The following is a 14,902-nucleotide window of genomic DNA, read 5'->3' on the forward strand; positions in this document are numbered from 1 at the left end:
CTTAATTGCCCTTCATAAAATGGCTACGAATAATGGCAATGGGCCTACCAAAGAATTTGAACAACATCAAGCATGGTCATATCGTCATCATCAGTTGAAAAAATTAAACGCCGAGTGCTGGCACAACTCAATGGCAAGGTCGCGGTCCCCCTGATTGGGTTAGATCAAGCTTACAAGTATGAAGCACAATTTTATAATAATAATCTAACAGTAGCAGAACAATATACAATCTTATCGAGCAGACAATTATAGCACCTATCCAATCGTCTGAAGCAATTCAGGATACATTTCACGGTGGAAACTCAATGCTGGTGCTTGGTCCTAGAGCATCGGGAAAATCCTTACTAGTAACAACCGCTTTTGCAGAACTTCGGAAAAAATACGGGGGTCAATTTATTTCAGTTGTACTATCTGGACTAGCTCAGACGGATGATAAGTTAGCATTGGAAGAATTGGCTACTCAGATCGAAGCACAAACAATAGCATTGGAACACGATGCTAAATATAATCCTGAGAAAAGTACAGACTCGTTGAGCGCGGCAGAGCAGGCCGGCATAACCAGCAGAGTGCATAAACGTCTTACAAACAGAAAAGTTTTAGAGCGCTTAATGTCGATGTTTTCAGGCCGATCGAGTGTGAAAGACGATGATCTGATGAATGAGATAGACGACACCAGCGATCTGGGTGTAGCAATTTCGATTGTCATTGTACTAGATGAATTTGAACGATTTGCCACGATGCAAAACCGGCAAACTTTACTTTACAATTTATTAGACGTGGCACAATCATCGCTACGCGCGAGTAATACTGCTCCCAGTATATGCGTTTTAGGCCTGTCAAGTAGACTAGCAGCACCAGAAATGCTAGAAAAGCGTGTACGGAGTCGTTTCAGTCATCGTGTGATTGTAACTCCTCATATTAGCAATCTAGATTCATACTGGGAGGTTTGCTCTGCGGCGCTAAAGATCCCACTTGCTTCATCTATCATAGTGCCAGATTCGTTGAAGGTGGATGATACAATTACTGAAAGTGCGGTTACAAGCTGGAATTCAGCAATTGACCATGTCTACGAGCATTCAGAGCAGCTCCAAAGGTTTATCAGTAGATCGTTTGACAACTCTCGTAACCCAAGAGTAGTTCATGTTCAATTTCTTGCTGCCGTACGAGGGGCCCAACCAATTTTTCCGTTCATTGATCCTATTATGGTGGTTAGCCGTGATATTTTAGCTGTTGAAAATGCCGGACTCGCTGAAAGAGTATTAGGTACGTGCATCGCCAAGTCTAATTTGGTATTGTTTCTCACGTTTGAATTAAGGCATGCCCTTGTTAAGTTTAATGATGTTAGTATGTGCCGCAAGGGTGGAGATCAAAAACTCTAAGTCATTTCCAACCGCTACCTGGCATAACAGTTTAGGCGCAGCGTCGCCTGTGGACGGCGGGACTCCAGGGGCGTCATTGGAGACGCCACGCAGAACTCGCTTAAACAAGTCCAGCTCTGCAAATATACTACAGACACCTGTGTCTTTTATGATGGCCTATGAAGAGTACGAGTCTCAGACTAAGAAACTTGAAATTGCTGCATCAATGGCAAGGTCTACGGTTCGAAGACCGTACAGGTTCTGGTCACGCGATCAAGCTATCGGTGCCTGGGAAGCCCTTGAACAGGCAGGACTTATAGTGAGCGTCAACGAAAATGCTATAACAGGCTCAACTAGCAAAATGCAGATGCAGGTGGTAGAAGTCGGACTCACGGAACTCGGTTCCATTATTAAAGATATGACTGAAGTACCCGATGTCATTCGTAGTTGGTGCACATCTTTATGAGGTTGTTCTAAATTGGTGGTGACACTTTTAAAGGTCTATGTTTGCAAAAGCTGTTGGCTAAATTTTAAATTCCGCACTAGCTTGATAGGCGCCTAGCAGTTTGGGCTAGTTTATAGCGTCAAGTCGAGGACAATGCTGAAGTAAACCAGCTGCAAGCAATATTCAACTGTGATTTACTACGAAGCAAGAATAGTAGATTATGGTATACAATTAAAGTTTATTCATCGCCGTTTAGCTTTTGTGTCAGTGCTAGATACCTTTTGGTGCTCAAGAACTTCGGGACCGAATCAGAGGTCATAAGTCTGTAGACCTGTGCTCGCACTTCAGTCATTATCTGCACGATGGCTTGCAATTTCTTGACTGCCGCTTCGTTTTTTAAACCCTTTTCAATGCTTTCTGAGCTGCAGTTAGAGTTCTCTTCTGCAGTCATCATTTTTCGAACTCGATGCTGTAAAGTGTGCTCAATATTCAATTCTGACGCAGATCCGGGTGCCACGTAAGCATGATAAATCATCCATGATTCAGATAAACAGACATTAATTTTCGACGAACTTGAAAAGTTTCGCTGTTCAAGATCGTGAAACTGTTCAAGTAGCTTCCCACTCTCGAGATAAAATCTTAAATTCTCGTCGCAGAAGTTTTCTGCCAAATGCTCAGTGAACAAGATACGCAGTGCCGGGTCTTTCAAAATATACTCTAGCTTTGAAACCTTTTTTTCTGGACCAGCCGTGATTTTAAGCAGCGTTGGTGCTTCTCGCTTTGGATTTGGTGAAGCAGACCTGACCGTTAGGCAAAATGTTGACGACGGCCATTCCGCAAGACGTTTGCCCTGCTCTGAAATTGTGTAATATGCATTTTTATCCATGACAAAGTGTTTTCCTCCAGAGGTAGCCTTAGAGTCCAATGGAATCACTAGTTCTTGACACAGGAAAGCATTGAGAATTGTTTGCGCTTCTGAGACTGACATTATTGAAGTGCAGTCCATTAGCCATAGCATTGCTGCTCGTCCAGAAAAACAATACCGGAACTCTCTTAAATGGAATCGTTTTGACTCGTGCATGCGTACACCATTCGAGGAGTCAGTATAGAAGTCGGCCATGGTGAAGGAGTCAGAGTCGGAAGAATCTTTGGACAGAATGGACGAGCTACTGGCTGTCGGCTCGTAATCTAAGCCGTGTGCACTCGTAGAACCGTATGCTACTGTAAATGTTGTTGATGGATTATATCCTGCGAGAAGCTTGTCGTTTGCTGCAGGCGACATGTGCGACGGTGCGGGAGACAGGGTCGGAGTGATAGAAGTATTTGGTTGCGAACCAGCGAAGCGCTGAAAAATAATGTTTATAACCTGTTCTGAAGTATTCATCTCATCTGTTGTAGTATCACGGTCTGGTATGAAAAGCTTAACATATGCAGGATAAGTCGTCAGCAAGTGCACTACGTTCCGACTGGAAATTCCGCTTCGCTTGCTGAACATATCTACAAAAAACACTCCTTTGGGTGTAGGTTGAAACAGCATTTCTGGAGCGAACTTCACACGATCGGGATCAGTAATGCATCTGATTACTCTAGCGTCTAGAAACATCTGCATCAGCTCACTACAGTGCCTGGCATCAACCTCATAAGTCGTTATCGTAGTGCTTATGACCACCTTTCCAGATGAGTTAATTGTTCGATTTTGCTGTTGCAATTTGAGGTCTGACAAATTTTCTGTAGCTTCTTCTGAGGTGAATGAAAAATCATATTTCGCATTGAAAAGACCGACAGTGTGAGTATCAAGTGGTAACGAAGATATCAAAGTCGCAAATATGGCTGTAAACTCGTCGCAAAACGGTCGCCTGTCTTTTGTATAGCGAAAAGGTTTAAAAGCGTGGATCAACATTTTGCCGGTTTTGCTTTTTGAAAGCTTATTAGATTCAGTAGCAAGCACGTCTGGGACTGCTGCCATCGTGAGTGAATTTGTCAACAAAGAATCGATGAAAAACAAATTTCAAAATTGGACTAGAGACTAAAACCATTGTGGAGGGCATGTGAGAACTATAAAAGTGTACAAGTCTGGATTGAGTTGAGGCGGACCTCAGAGGGCATCTCTACAAAATCTTGGTAATTACGACTGACCATTCCGAAGCGAACCGTGCAGACCGTGCGCGCCACGCGCAAAACAACTCACCAATAATACAACGAGTCGTCTCATTTAAGTTTCGCGTGCTTTCCACGAGGACAGCGGCCGCATACACTAATACGCTTATAGTTAGAGCCACACGACGCATACCACTTTAAGGCCTCATCTCGACTCATTTCAGCCTCAAAACAACGTGATTTGAAGCGTGAACTCCACGGCATAAATCCGTTGGTCTTAAATTTAAAATAACAATTCATTCAAGTAAATCTAAACTCAACAACTCACATCAGCGTCTGTCGCGATCTGTTGTACTCTTCCACTGCCAGTCCAATCTTGTTATACAGAAACAGGCGAGCCGAGTCTTCCACCACCGGAATGAACGGCCCTTGGATTCCGCCCCAGAAAACCAACTCAATTCCCCGTTTGCCCATAGAAACCGTTTGTATCTGACTAAATGGAACGACCCACCTCGTATCTAAGCGCTGGGTGTTGATTTGAACAATTAGTGTATATGTCACAATTACCACCATCTCCTCGCCTGGAAGTGCCATGTGTGCCACATATTGCTCATTAAAGTAGTCACCATCGCTTGCACTCTTCAACCACATTTGACCAATAGCCTCGCGTTGGTTATAAGGCTTTACCGTACCATTTGGCTCCGTAAATCTGGGCAGTCGGATTCTGTCAATACCGTTGGCTTCAAACACAGTCGTGGTATTGCGAATTCCTTCGCTCACATTGCTGGCCAAATCAAAAAGACCGATAGCAGTTTTCGTAGGCAAACCCACTAAACCTTTACCGAGTCCCTTGAAAAACCCAGTGGTACCTTCCTCCGAAGCACCCTTCATAGGCGCAAGAGCTATTCCAGAAATCCCACTTGCAAGGCCATCGACGAAAGAATTTGCACCCGCTGTGACACCATACAGAGCATGCTTCGGCCGGTTCCTATTGCGGCTGATACGATGACGGTCTTGAAACTGTTTGTCCAACGTAGCCGCAACCAAACCTTTGGAAATACTGCCCGAGATCTTGGCAATACTATCAGACACACCGAATACCGACTTTTTCAAAAAACTGAGTCCACCTTTCGCAAGACCAATTCCAAGCTCTTGCGGTCGGTCGGTCATAATAAATCCTTGATACGGCTCGTAGAAAATATCCATAACACCAGAACTTAGATTGTTAAACAGTCCAACTGGATTTCCAAGGAAATCAGCTGATCCAAGAATATTGTGCACTTGACGCAACGCTTGCTGACCATAATGTGTTCCCATCAACTGTAACAGCATCGGTATAGACACTCGAGCATTCTCAAGCACAAGTGAATTTAGCCGCACGGGAGCATCGTTAATATTTCCTATAGCCATAGTCAAAATGTTCAAGAAAAACATAATTGCATTATTGGAAGACGTCTTGTCTTCAACATTGATATGCTCCGTTCGCACAAACGACAAATCCATTTGGGCAGGCTGAATGTGTAATACTTCAAAATACACGTCTTGGCCAGCAGGAGACTGATTAGGTTCTGGAAGCTCAAGCGTCTCATCACAAAGTCTATCTTCAACACGGTTGCCCCAGCTAGCACCTGGGAATTTCGAGAATTCGAGAAGTGATAACAAGAAATCCTCATCTATCTCAACGGTCATCTGCTGCAACAATATGGTGGCATATTTGACGTAGAGCACACCATGTGACTCATCCTTGACCCTCGTGATTGAAGCTGATAAAGTCGGATGATTCTCCATCTCCTTTGCAGTTTGCGGAAGAACACTAGGAAACATGATGATAGGATATATACCACCAAATAATTCATTATCAATCTGAATCCATTTGAACTTGATGCTCATAGTCTGATAGATTGCCGATTCGTTGTACCTGAATTCAATTCCTCGGAATGTTATATAACAAAGCTCCTGCATCCTTGTGTTAATCAAAGAGATGCCTATACCTTCTAGTTGAATTAGAGCTTTGAACGAAATATCGCTTTCGTCTTCAACTGCCTCAAACCCTGTACTGCTTGTATTTGAACTTGAAAAACTAGCTTGAGATGCATTATAAACCGGCTTGTACAAGCTATGAGATTGATCATAGTCCGACAACACTAGTGTTTGAATCGGTCCATCAGCAAGAACATCGATGTCTATTGCGAATGACTCTCCATTCGCATCGTTACGCACGCGCATTGGAGCAAGGTTACCAATCTCTGCCAGCGGTATGTGTCGCTCCGTCCCATATACCGAGATCACTAATTCTTTACGTTGAGCAGCAGGATAATCCCATGCATATGGCATTGAACTTCTTTTGGGCAATCTGTAAGTCGTGGGTCTAAAACGCTTGATCCTGTTGACCTCCGTACTGTCTTCGGCTTCATCATAGGTGATATAAGGATTCTAAGGCATTAGCGACAGCGATAAACATAAGTTAAATCACTTACAGCCTGCCAAAACTTAAACTCGTGACTACTGAAGTTTCTAATTGAATACGGCCAATTGCTTTTCTCGATGTCAATGTGCAAAAAAATAGTGGCCTGCTCAATTAAAATCTCAATCTTAATTAGCTTCTGTTCGGAGCCAGGCTTTGCAACCTTGACGTGTGTTCTTCCAATTTCCGAAATATTGAATGGAGCAGACCATGCAGCACCTTTGACAGGATAGCTTAGAATCAATTGTTTTCTTAAAACCTGTTGCATAAAATGCAACGGTAAAACTTCACCAGTTTTGATAGTCATCACAACAGACGATCCCGGTTCACGAATGTTTAAGTCCTCATTCAACTTGTTTTTTAAAATAAATCGAGGAGTGATTGTAACAATTTTCGTCAGCTTGTACTAGTTGAAATCAGCTTCTGTTATAAATCAATAAACAGGATTTTTTCTCACCTTGCCCAAACCTTCAGACACGTTGACTCCCACGTGAATTTCCCGTTGCCTGTCTTCTGCCATAATCACTGCATCGGCATTGCTGCCAATGGCTTCAAAACTCAAAGGTTTGTTGGACCACAGCGAATCGCCCACTTTAATAAGTGCACGATTGGCGGTGCTGACAGACGGATAAGAAAACAGCATGGGGACAGCACGTTTTTTTGTAACATCCGCAAAAAGTTAGTTAAGTCAACCTACACTATTTATATAATATACCATCATCACCTTCACCGGTTTCCGTTTCATATCTGGACAACGCAACATTTGAACCTGATTTGATTTGTATATTCATTCCTGTCTTGTTCAAGATAATGTAAGGACTAAAAATTGACACTCTGAAAGCACCACCGCTATCAGGAATAGTACTGAACTTGTTAATCAGGCAATAAAAAGAAAGAAAGACTTACTAATAATGCAGAAGTAAATTGAGTCGCTGGCCGTCTTTGCTTCGTGTAGCAAACTGATATTCTCTCTTGAAATCAACTTGCGAGCTAGTATTAATGATTGCAAAATCTGTTCGATCGAATGGACTATCATTCATCTCCACTCTCAACAACAGCATGTGGGACAGTTGTGCAACGTGGATAGGGCTTGAAAGACCTTTCCGCAAGAAGTAAGATCTTCGCTGGCCAGTGACTTTATCGAACATGCTGTAAGTGAAATCGTATGGAAGAAGATTTTCAATCTCAATAGGAGCTGTAATTCTGATCCGCATATGAGGATAAACTCTTGCCAGAGGCTCATTCTTGTCGTACAATGCACACATCTGGAAGTAAAAGTTTGGAGCTTCAGATGAATCCGTAGACACTTCACGATCACATGTGATGTGCTTTTTGTAATCTTGCAAGAAGTTACGCCAGTAAAGTGTCTCGTTAGACCAGCCATATCCGAAACCAGCTTTTAGAATATGAGTATCAAACATTTTATCGCGTAAATAAATAAGCTTACCGGCAGGACGTAGTCTAAAACTCTGGTCGTACAGCTTGCTAATTGGTACAGCCTGACTCCCACCAGGGACTGACTAGTATTAGTATTGAGAAATATTAGTCAGTTAGTGACATACCAATACTAATCATCTGCGATTCGTCGTCATTGCCAACGATCATGTCAATTGGAATTTGAGTTCCGTTTTCAACGATCAAAGCAGATCTAAAGGTGATGTGTTTCACCTTGTCTTCGCGCAATTTGACTTCACACACCAATCTGTGCGCCACCTTCATAGTTTTTGGCTGCAAAACATACAGCGCCTCACCTTCCTTGTTTGCTTGGATTCTAGTCACAGCGTCAAAATTAGTATCTTTCAATCTAATGCCAACAGTGCCATTCTGTGAATCATCATTAAGATTCTAAAAATTGTCAGCATTATTCACATAATCTCATAGGTACACAAACCTCACGAAGCTTGCGCCAGTCATCAAATCGCCACGGAACTTCCTCTCCATCGGGAATCTCTTTGGCCATAGAATATTCCGAAGTCTGCGAGTTGTCAACCCATACCTGAAGAGTATAACCGGTCTGATTTTTTATGCGGTATGGTGCATTGGCATCAGGAGGCTTAGATAGAAGGTCACTATCTCCAGACATCATTTCAACCGCGTTAGAAAGCATAGCAACTGTCTGAGATGTGATTGTCAATTCAAGTGTCTTGCGAGAGTTGAAATTGATTGTCATATTTTCGGGCTCCAAAGTGCGAGTCATGTGGAAACCAAGATGCCATGGTTCAATGAGAGGCTCCCAGGAAGACTTCGAATAGTTGTAGACGTTGACAAACATTTCAACGCTTGTGTCGGCATCAACGTCACTAGACCAGTTGCGAAGATGTGCAGAAAACTGCTTAACGCATAAATCTAGTAACGGTAATTCATGAATTCCTCCTATCAAGACTAGCCGTAAACCGTTAAAATCGGCACTAAATTCTTCACTTTTTAACAGAGCAGACACTGCATTCGGCGCCGTCACAGGAACCAAGCTAGCATCTAGCGCACCACCCTCTACAGGAACTATAGCTGTACTGGCAGTAATCGGTGTCGTTGTTGGCGACTTAACCGAGCGCCGTCCCTGAGGCTTCAATTTCTGATTGGACGAAAATCTCGAATATGAACGCTTTTGAACCGGCTTGCGTTGCTCTGGTGACAATTCTGCTGCTTTATTGACGATAGACAGTGCGAGAAGAATATCACGCAGCGACAAGCGCAGTACTAGAGGATCGATTGCTGTATTAATGCTTGTCTTGTGTTCTACTCCTCCAGAGTTGTTATCAATCGATAAAATCATATTGAAATCATCCAAGATGCGCAGTCGATTCTCTTCGAAGAGATCCATTCGGCAAAGATAAATGCCAACCTCTCTGAGCGTCATTGTGAGCACATTTTGCTGGGTCATCAGAATCTCCTTGATCCTAAGCACAATTGCTTCAGAACTTGATGTGAGCGGATTTGCAATCAAAATCACAGACGCATCAACGACGTTAAATCTGAAGTCAAACCTAGAAGTTGCGATCTCGTCGTCTTCTGGCACAGCAACTCCGACTTGCGCGGCAGCCCGCATTTCACCGTTTTCTCTTAAGGTGCTGTTACGGTCAACCAAGGTAGAATCATTATCGCTAAAATCTTCACTACTATCAGCATCATTATCTTCAGTTTGTAGCGAATCCAAAAAATAGTTCTTCAGAGCAAACAAGTAATCAATGGCAAAAATAAACCTGGGACTATCAATTGACAAAATTGCAGTGATGTCTTGTCCACCCCGTGTATTTTTTGCGGTAGACACGCTTGCCATGAACTGGTAACCATCATGTGAGATTGGTGGAACAATTTCTCTGAACCTGTTCTTTTGTCGTTGACGACTGTCAAAAATAGTGAATGACTTGACGTGAAACTCTGACTCAATAGAGTCGTCTGACATCATTCTCATTTTGATGTCGGTACCTGATAAAGCAAATTTCGATAAACTGGCTGGTTCAGAGGTGACAAAATCTGTATCAGTGTCGTTAAAAAGCTCAAGCGCAATCATCTGAAGACGAAACACAAAGTCCATCTTGGTGAAAATTTCGCTAACCTCTTCCGACGTAGTGACTTGTTTACTTTCAGCGGCTTCGCCTTTGTAGCTTCCATACTTGCTGACCGTAGTTGCTGGCTTATGTGTCTGTGATCGTTTGGCCGCCATCTCCGCTTCCTTCGCTTCTGCTGTGCGCCTCATGTTCATTGCCGCGTCATCAACCTGAGGTGCCGGTGCCTGTAACGTTGATGACAGTGACTTCATCAGTCCAATAATGAAAAGATACTGGGATTCTGTTAAGTTTAAGTTCACGTCAGACATCGATCCGACGATTTCCAAAGCAGGTCTTTCAACACCCACGGTATGCTCGACATAGACCATCTTGAAGTTGATATCAAGATTCTCGATCATTTGCAGCTCCTGTACCACGTCGTCAGGGAAATGAAACTCGGACGTGATACGAGTTTGACGTAAACCAGCAAGGATCTTATTGACAGGGGTTGTAGTGCCAGATTTTTCATTTTGCACAGAGCTGAATGTGTTCTGGATGTAGAACTCACCAAGGTGGATAGTAACAATGTCTGACACTATAATCTTCCCAGTCACATCTGGGGCCACATAAGGAGATTCGCGTGAAAACACAAGAATAGGAGTTCGCACGATTACGTCAAAATGAATTTTATCAGGATCTCTCACTTGCGCCGCCTGATTGACTGCAGCCTGTCTGGCGGAATCGTACAAGGTCTTCATTTCAGCAAACTTCGCCAAAAACTGCAAAATCTGCTTGACTGACTCATCAACAAAATTGATCTTAATAGAGCCTGACCTAAAATAGATTGATGAATTGTAGCCAGGATACGTGACGACAAGTGAGTTTGGATCAAAGGTCTCATATCTGAAGTCCGCTAGCTCTTCACCTTGAATTGACACAAGCTGATTTGAAACCGACTTTCCGAGTTCATCAGACAAATGATCATGCAATGTAAAGTTTCCAAGTCGAGCACCAACACGCATAGTCTTTCCCATCGAAAAAATGCCAACGTCCGCTTGATCAAATCGCAATGTCGCCAATCTTAGTCCATCGTCATTCAAGACCAGCACAATACTAGAAAGATTAAGCTTAAGCTTCATTTTATCGGGAGTATTTCCAGACGTCTGCACAGATGCAACCTCTGTTTCGCTATCAGTGTCATCCAAAACCTCCAAATCGTTCTCGTCGTCTGCAACTGGCGACGAAAACATTGCAGCAACAAAATCGAGTAGTGTCAAAATCGACTTTCTAGTGATCACAAAGTTAAGAGTCGAAATCGAGACTTCAACATTTTGATCGATGCCTTCAAAGACTGACATATACTCTGGAGACTCTTTTGCCACTTTGGAAAATTTGATATGAAATAGATTTGATTCCTTGGCCGCAACCTCAGTGCCGGCGGTCATACTCTCTTGGTTATAGTATGAATCGGACGAAATTAGCTTACTGAATTCCGGTTTAGAATTCTCTTCAATCCGATCCTCCACACTCAACTTTCCAAGAATAACTTCAGCATGCATATCATACGGGCGACTATAAAACATGAACTCAAAATGATCGAAGATGATGTCAACTAATAGATGACTTTGTGAAAAGTCTTCATCGGCATCGCGCGTGGAAGCTCCCATAGCTGCCCCTCCGCGGTAAAGCGAACCCTGTACTCGATCAACAGTAAAATTAAACTCAAATCCACGTTGCTCGAAGCTGTTATCAACAGCCGATGCCGTGGCACTTCTGCTTTTTCGGTCGACAGTGAGCGATCTTCGAGATCCATCGTCAGCCTCCACAAACGTATCGTCATCACTGTCATCTTCCGTGTTAATAAACTCGTCTAGCTCAACAACCCGCTCATGCTCCGACTGTGACGTGAATGTAAACGCCGAGGGACGGCTGGTTTGCAAATTGCTGTTCTCTCTGTTCATCTTGCTTGCATCTTCGGTCTCTATTTCTTCAAATCTTGTTTCCTCCTCCAAGTCAGAGAAAGACAAGTTTGGAATGCTTGAGCTTATCAGTTGCATGAGAATTTTGTATTTCACATCCGACATTGACACATGAAGTACGGGCAAATGACCAGAAATTCTAAATTTTGTGATGTTTGATGCTTTCGGCAAAATCGAGATCTCAATCAGCAAGTTCATGTTAATCCGATCAACAATGTGGAAATGCTTCTCTACACTCTTAGTGTTGTAAAGCTGCTCAATAGTGTCCTCCACGCTTGGGCCGACCAGAACCTGAGTAGCCTCCAAATTTAGCTGAAACTTATCATACATGAGTGCCTTCAAAGTTTCGTAGTCCTCATCCTGGTATTGACTAGACTGCTTGTTTTGCACTTGACGCAATACAGATTTGTCCACCAAGTTGGAAACAACACTAATATGGCCAGCATCCAAAACAAGACATGGTGCGTTCTTTTCCAACACGCTTGAAGGAAGAATGATCAATGGCGCCTGCAAATCAAGCTTCGCGTTCAATGTCTTGTGCTCTTGCAATGCATATTCAAGGCCAGCTCGTGTCTGATTTGTAATGCCCTCAACAGTAGCTCCAGCTGCATAGAGCAATGCTCCAAAACTCTCCATATGGGTTTTAGGGGGCTTGAAAAATTTGGTAATTTCTTCAATGAAAACCTTGTTGTAGTAAATTTCCATGCTTCCCATTTTCATCGTAACACTAGAATCCGCAGACTCGTCAAGGGGATTTGCTTCAAATGTCAAAAAGAAAACCGGATCAGGTGAAGGTCGTACTTCATCATCGACCGAATCGACATCCAATAAATGCGGATGTTCAATACCGGGTCGAGCGCTCTTGGAACGGACAATGTCAGGGTAGAGCGAGCCTTTCGTGGTTCCGTCATGAACCTTCAGTTCCTGCAATGACAAATCAACAAAAAAAGAATCTGGTCGTTGCAAGAAGTCCATAGAAAAAGTGTCAAACAGTAGCTTTAATATTTCTGTAGCTGCTCCGTGCGGATCCCGCTTCAAAGCAAAACTACCTTCCGTAAGCGATACTTTAAGTTGCAATTTCACTGCGTCTCGAGGCAATTCAAGAAGTTCGGCCGCAGGCTTCCGTTCTTCATCCCACTCAATAGCGTCGTAAAGCTCTTTCCGCTGTTGTTCAGTCATGACAGCCGAATCGTCGGGTGCTTCCTTGGAAGGAGAAGCAGCACCATTGTCTGGCTGTGGAGCCGAACTACCACGAGCCCAATCCCACCATCCACGTTTCACTGTTTCCTCCTTAGGCTGCGTCGAGTTTCCACCGGCAATCATTTTTGGCTTGCGTCGTTCCTTACGTAGTTGAGTCTTGGCCAGTGAACGATAAAAGCGAATATCTTCAAAAGACAGTTTCCATTCTAGAGCCTTCAATTCTTCACCCATTGCTTGTGTGAATACATTTGTGGGATCTGCTAAAACCTTAATCTTAAATAACTCAATGTAGCGCAAGCGGTCGTCGCGACGTTGTTTAAAAAATTCCCAAGACCACTGACGTCTCTTCTCGTGAATTTCTCGCAGAATGACGTTACCAGCAAATCTGAACCATTCTCTTGGATTTTCCTCAACCGAGACTTTTGGCCTCAAATTCTTGAATTGTTCAGTGCGAATGTAGAAATGGAACAGATCAACCATCATAAGAGCATCACGATACTGAAACTCGTCAAGAACAAAACCAAGCTCGTCGAAAAACAGTTCGGCTTTAGTATTTGCGATTGTAGACGATGATCCTTTGTGTATAGTTATTCTCCCTTGACCAGATACTGGCTTCAGTACATACTGATGCGGTGGTGCATCTTCTGTGTGGGCCTTGTCGTGAGGTATAAGATAAGCGAACTGTGCAAGAATTTCTTCCAGATCTGGATGCTGATTAAGCATCTCTGAATCCGTGTTCCAATATATGGCCAGATTTTCCAATTTGGATAACTTGTGAGTCGTAAGAACATTATCCTGAATGAAGATGGGGTTCCAAGTCTGATCGGCCGACACAGCAGAAAATTCAGCAAGAGTGACGCCAAGGGCGAACGGGTGCTAGAGATTATTAGCAACATATAATACAACTGTTACTATCATGCTTACTCCTGGAGCTGAAATAGTGTCTTCATATCTGAAATGAATGTTCTTCACCGTGATTTGCAGATTGTCAATAATCTACTTATTAGCTCCCAGTACATTATGGACAAACATAACCAACCTTGGTAACCAGAGATTCAGTAAAGCTTTGATTTTTTTTCTGCTCTTCTGCTGTCATGGCCACCGGTTGAGCTTGCAGCAACAGCTCTGTGTCCTCCAGTTTCTCCATTTTCAGAAGCTGTTTCCGCCGTTCTTCTTCAGCCTCGTCATACTATCAATGTTAGATCCTATTGCTATAAATCGGAACGACGTCCGTATGAACCTCCTGATTTGCTTTTGGAACTGCTAAAACGAAGACATTGTTGATAAAGATCTTGACGGGTTTATTCTTCAAATTGGACCATGGAATTTGTAGTGTCAATTCACCCAAGTGCCCTTCAACGACATCAATTGGCAAACGAAACTTATCAAGAGCCTATTATTATACATATTAAATCAAATTTCGGTCTTTATGGTGTGACACGTACCTCCCTCTTCAGTTCTAGATTCCTTAGCTTTACATCTCCACTCCAGATACCAATGTTCAACTGCTTAGGATCGAAATTCTTGACCTAAAAACTAATTAATCTTCATATATCAATTAAATTCACTTTATGTATCGTACATATGCGCCCTTTAACAACAGTCAGTAACTTAAGATTACGCTATACATTGGCTCAAGCTTACCAGAAATCGATTTAACAGTGATGCAACAAGTCCTTCCAACATTGTGGTTTATACCACAAAACAGATATTTGAAATATAAGCTAGATTCAGTCTATGAGGTTCAATGCAAGTAGTATATAGAAGAGTTCGATGAAGTTCTAGTGTACAGATTGTCAGTCAGGCCGCTTGTGAATTGGACACAGTCGATCACTGAATCCCAACAACGACATCGACGTCAACACGTACCC

The 14,902-nt window shown here is 42.9% G+C and overlaps 3 protein-coding genes across 3 annotated transcripts; 1 reads left to right on the top strand and 2 right to left on the bottom strand.

The window, feature by feature from the left end:
• The first annotated feature begins 26 nt into the window (after positions 1-26).
• On the top strand, positions 27-2,307 carry V1512DRAFT_262964 (uncharacterized protein). The gene is made up of 3 exons (XM_066916397.1): positions 27-176; positions 218-1,263; positions 1,316-2,307. The coding sequence occupies exons 1-3, from the start codon at positions 73-75 to the stop codon at positions 1,822-1,824; spliced, it is 1,659 nt and encodes a 552-aa protein (XP_066771299.1). The 5' UTR covers positions 27-72; the 3' UTR covers positions 1,825-2,307.
• Positions 2,022-3,703, bottom strand: V1512DRAFT_225390 (regulator of G protein signaling domain-containing protein; the record flags this gene model as incomplete). Its single annotated transcript, XM_066913817.1, has 2 exons — positions 2,022-2,969; positions 3,105-3,703. 2 exons carry the CDS (start codon positions 3,701-3,703, stop codon positions 2,042-2,044), a joined length of 1,527 nt encoding a protein of 508 aa, XP_066771300.1. The 3' UTR covers positions 2,022-2,041.
• A 306-nt stretch (positions 3,704-4,009) lies between these two features.
• Positions 4,010-14,848, bottom strand: V1512DRAFT_276148 (uncharacterized protein). The gene is made up of 14 exons (XM_066917855.1): positions 14,676-14,848; positions 14,614-14,622; positions 14,477-14,560; positions 14,272-14,424; positions 14,071-14,220; positions 13,956-14,027; positions 8,256-13,907; positions 7,927-8,209; positions 7,812-7,880; positions 7,271-7,760; positions 7,080-7,228; positions 6,822-7,033; positions 6,378-6,770; positions 4,010-6,333 (listed from the first exon to the last, which is right to left on the bottom strand). The coding sequence occupies exons 1-14, from the start codon at positions 14,715-14,717 to the stop codon at positions 4,225-4,227; spliced, it is 9,867 nt and encodes a 3,288-aa protein (XP_066771301.1). The 5' UTR covers positions 14,718-14,848; the 3' UTR covers positions 4,010-4,224.
• Between the last annotated feature and the right edge of the window lie 54 nt (positions 14,849-14,902).

This window comes from Lipomyces arxii (assembly GCF_038497795.1).
Source record: "Lipomyces arxii strain Phaff 12-163 unplaced genomic scaffold V1512scaffold_8, whole genome shotgun sequence".
Lineage (NCBI taxonomy): Eukaryota > Fungi > Ascomycota > Lipomycetes > Lipomycetales > Lipomycetaceae > Lipomyces > Lipomyces arxii.

Coding starts and splice junctions, on each gene's coding strand:
- V1512DRAFT_276148 (XM_066917855.1), bottom strand. CDS start 14,717: ATGTTGGAAGGACTTGTTGCATCACTGTTAAATCGATTTCTG. Junction 14,425..14,476: donor ATCTAGAACTGAAGAGGGAG/GTACGTGTCACA, acceptor GTATAATAATAG/GCTCTTGATAAGTTTCGTTT. Junction 7,229..7,270: donor AATTTACTTCTGCATTATTA/GTAAGTCTTTCT, acceptor TAACAAGTTCAG/TACTATTCCTGATAGCGGTG.
- V1512DRAFT_262964 (XM_066916397.1), top strand. CDS start 73: ATGGTCATATCGTCATCATCAGTTGAAAAAATTAAACGCCGAGTGCTG. Junction 177..217: donor GGGTTAGATCAAGCTTACAA/GTATGAAGCACA, acceptor TAACAGTAGCAG/AACAATATACAATCTTATCG. Junction 1,264..1,315: donor ACTCGCTGAAAGAGTATTAG/GTACGTGCATCG, acceptor GTTTGAATTAAG/GCATGCCCTTGTTAAGTTTA.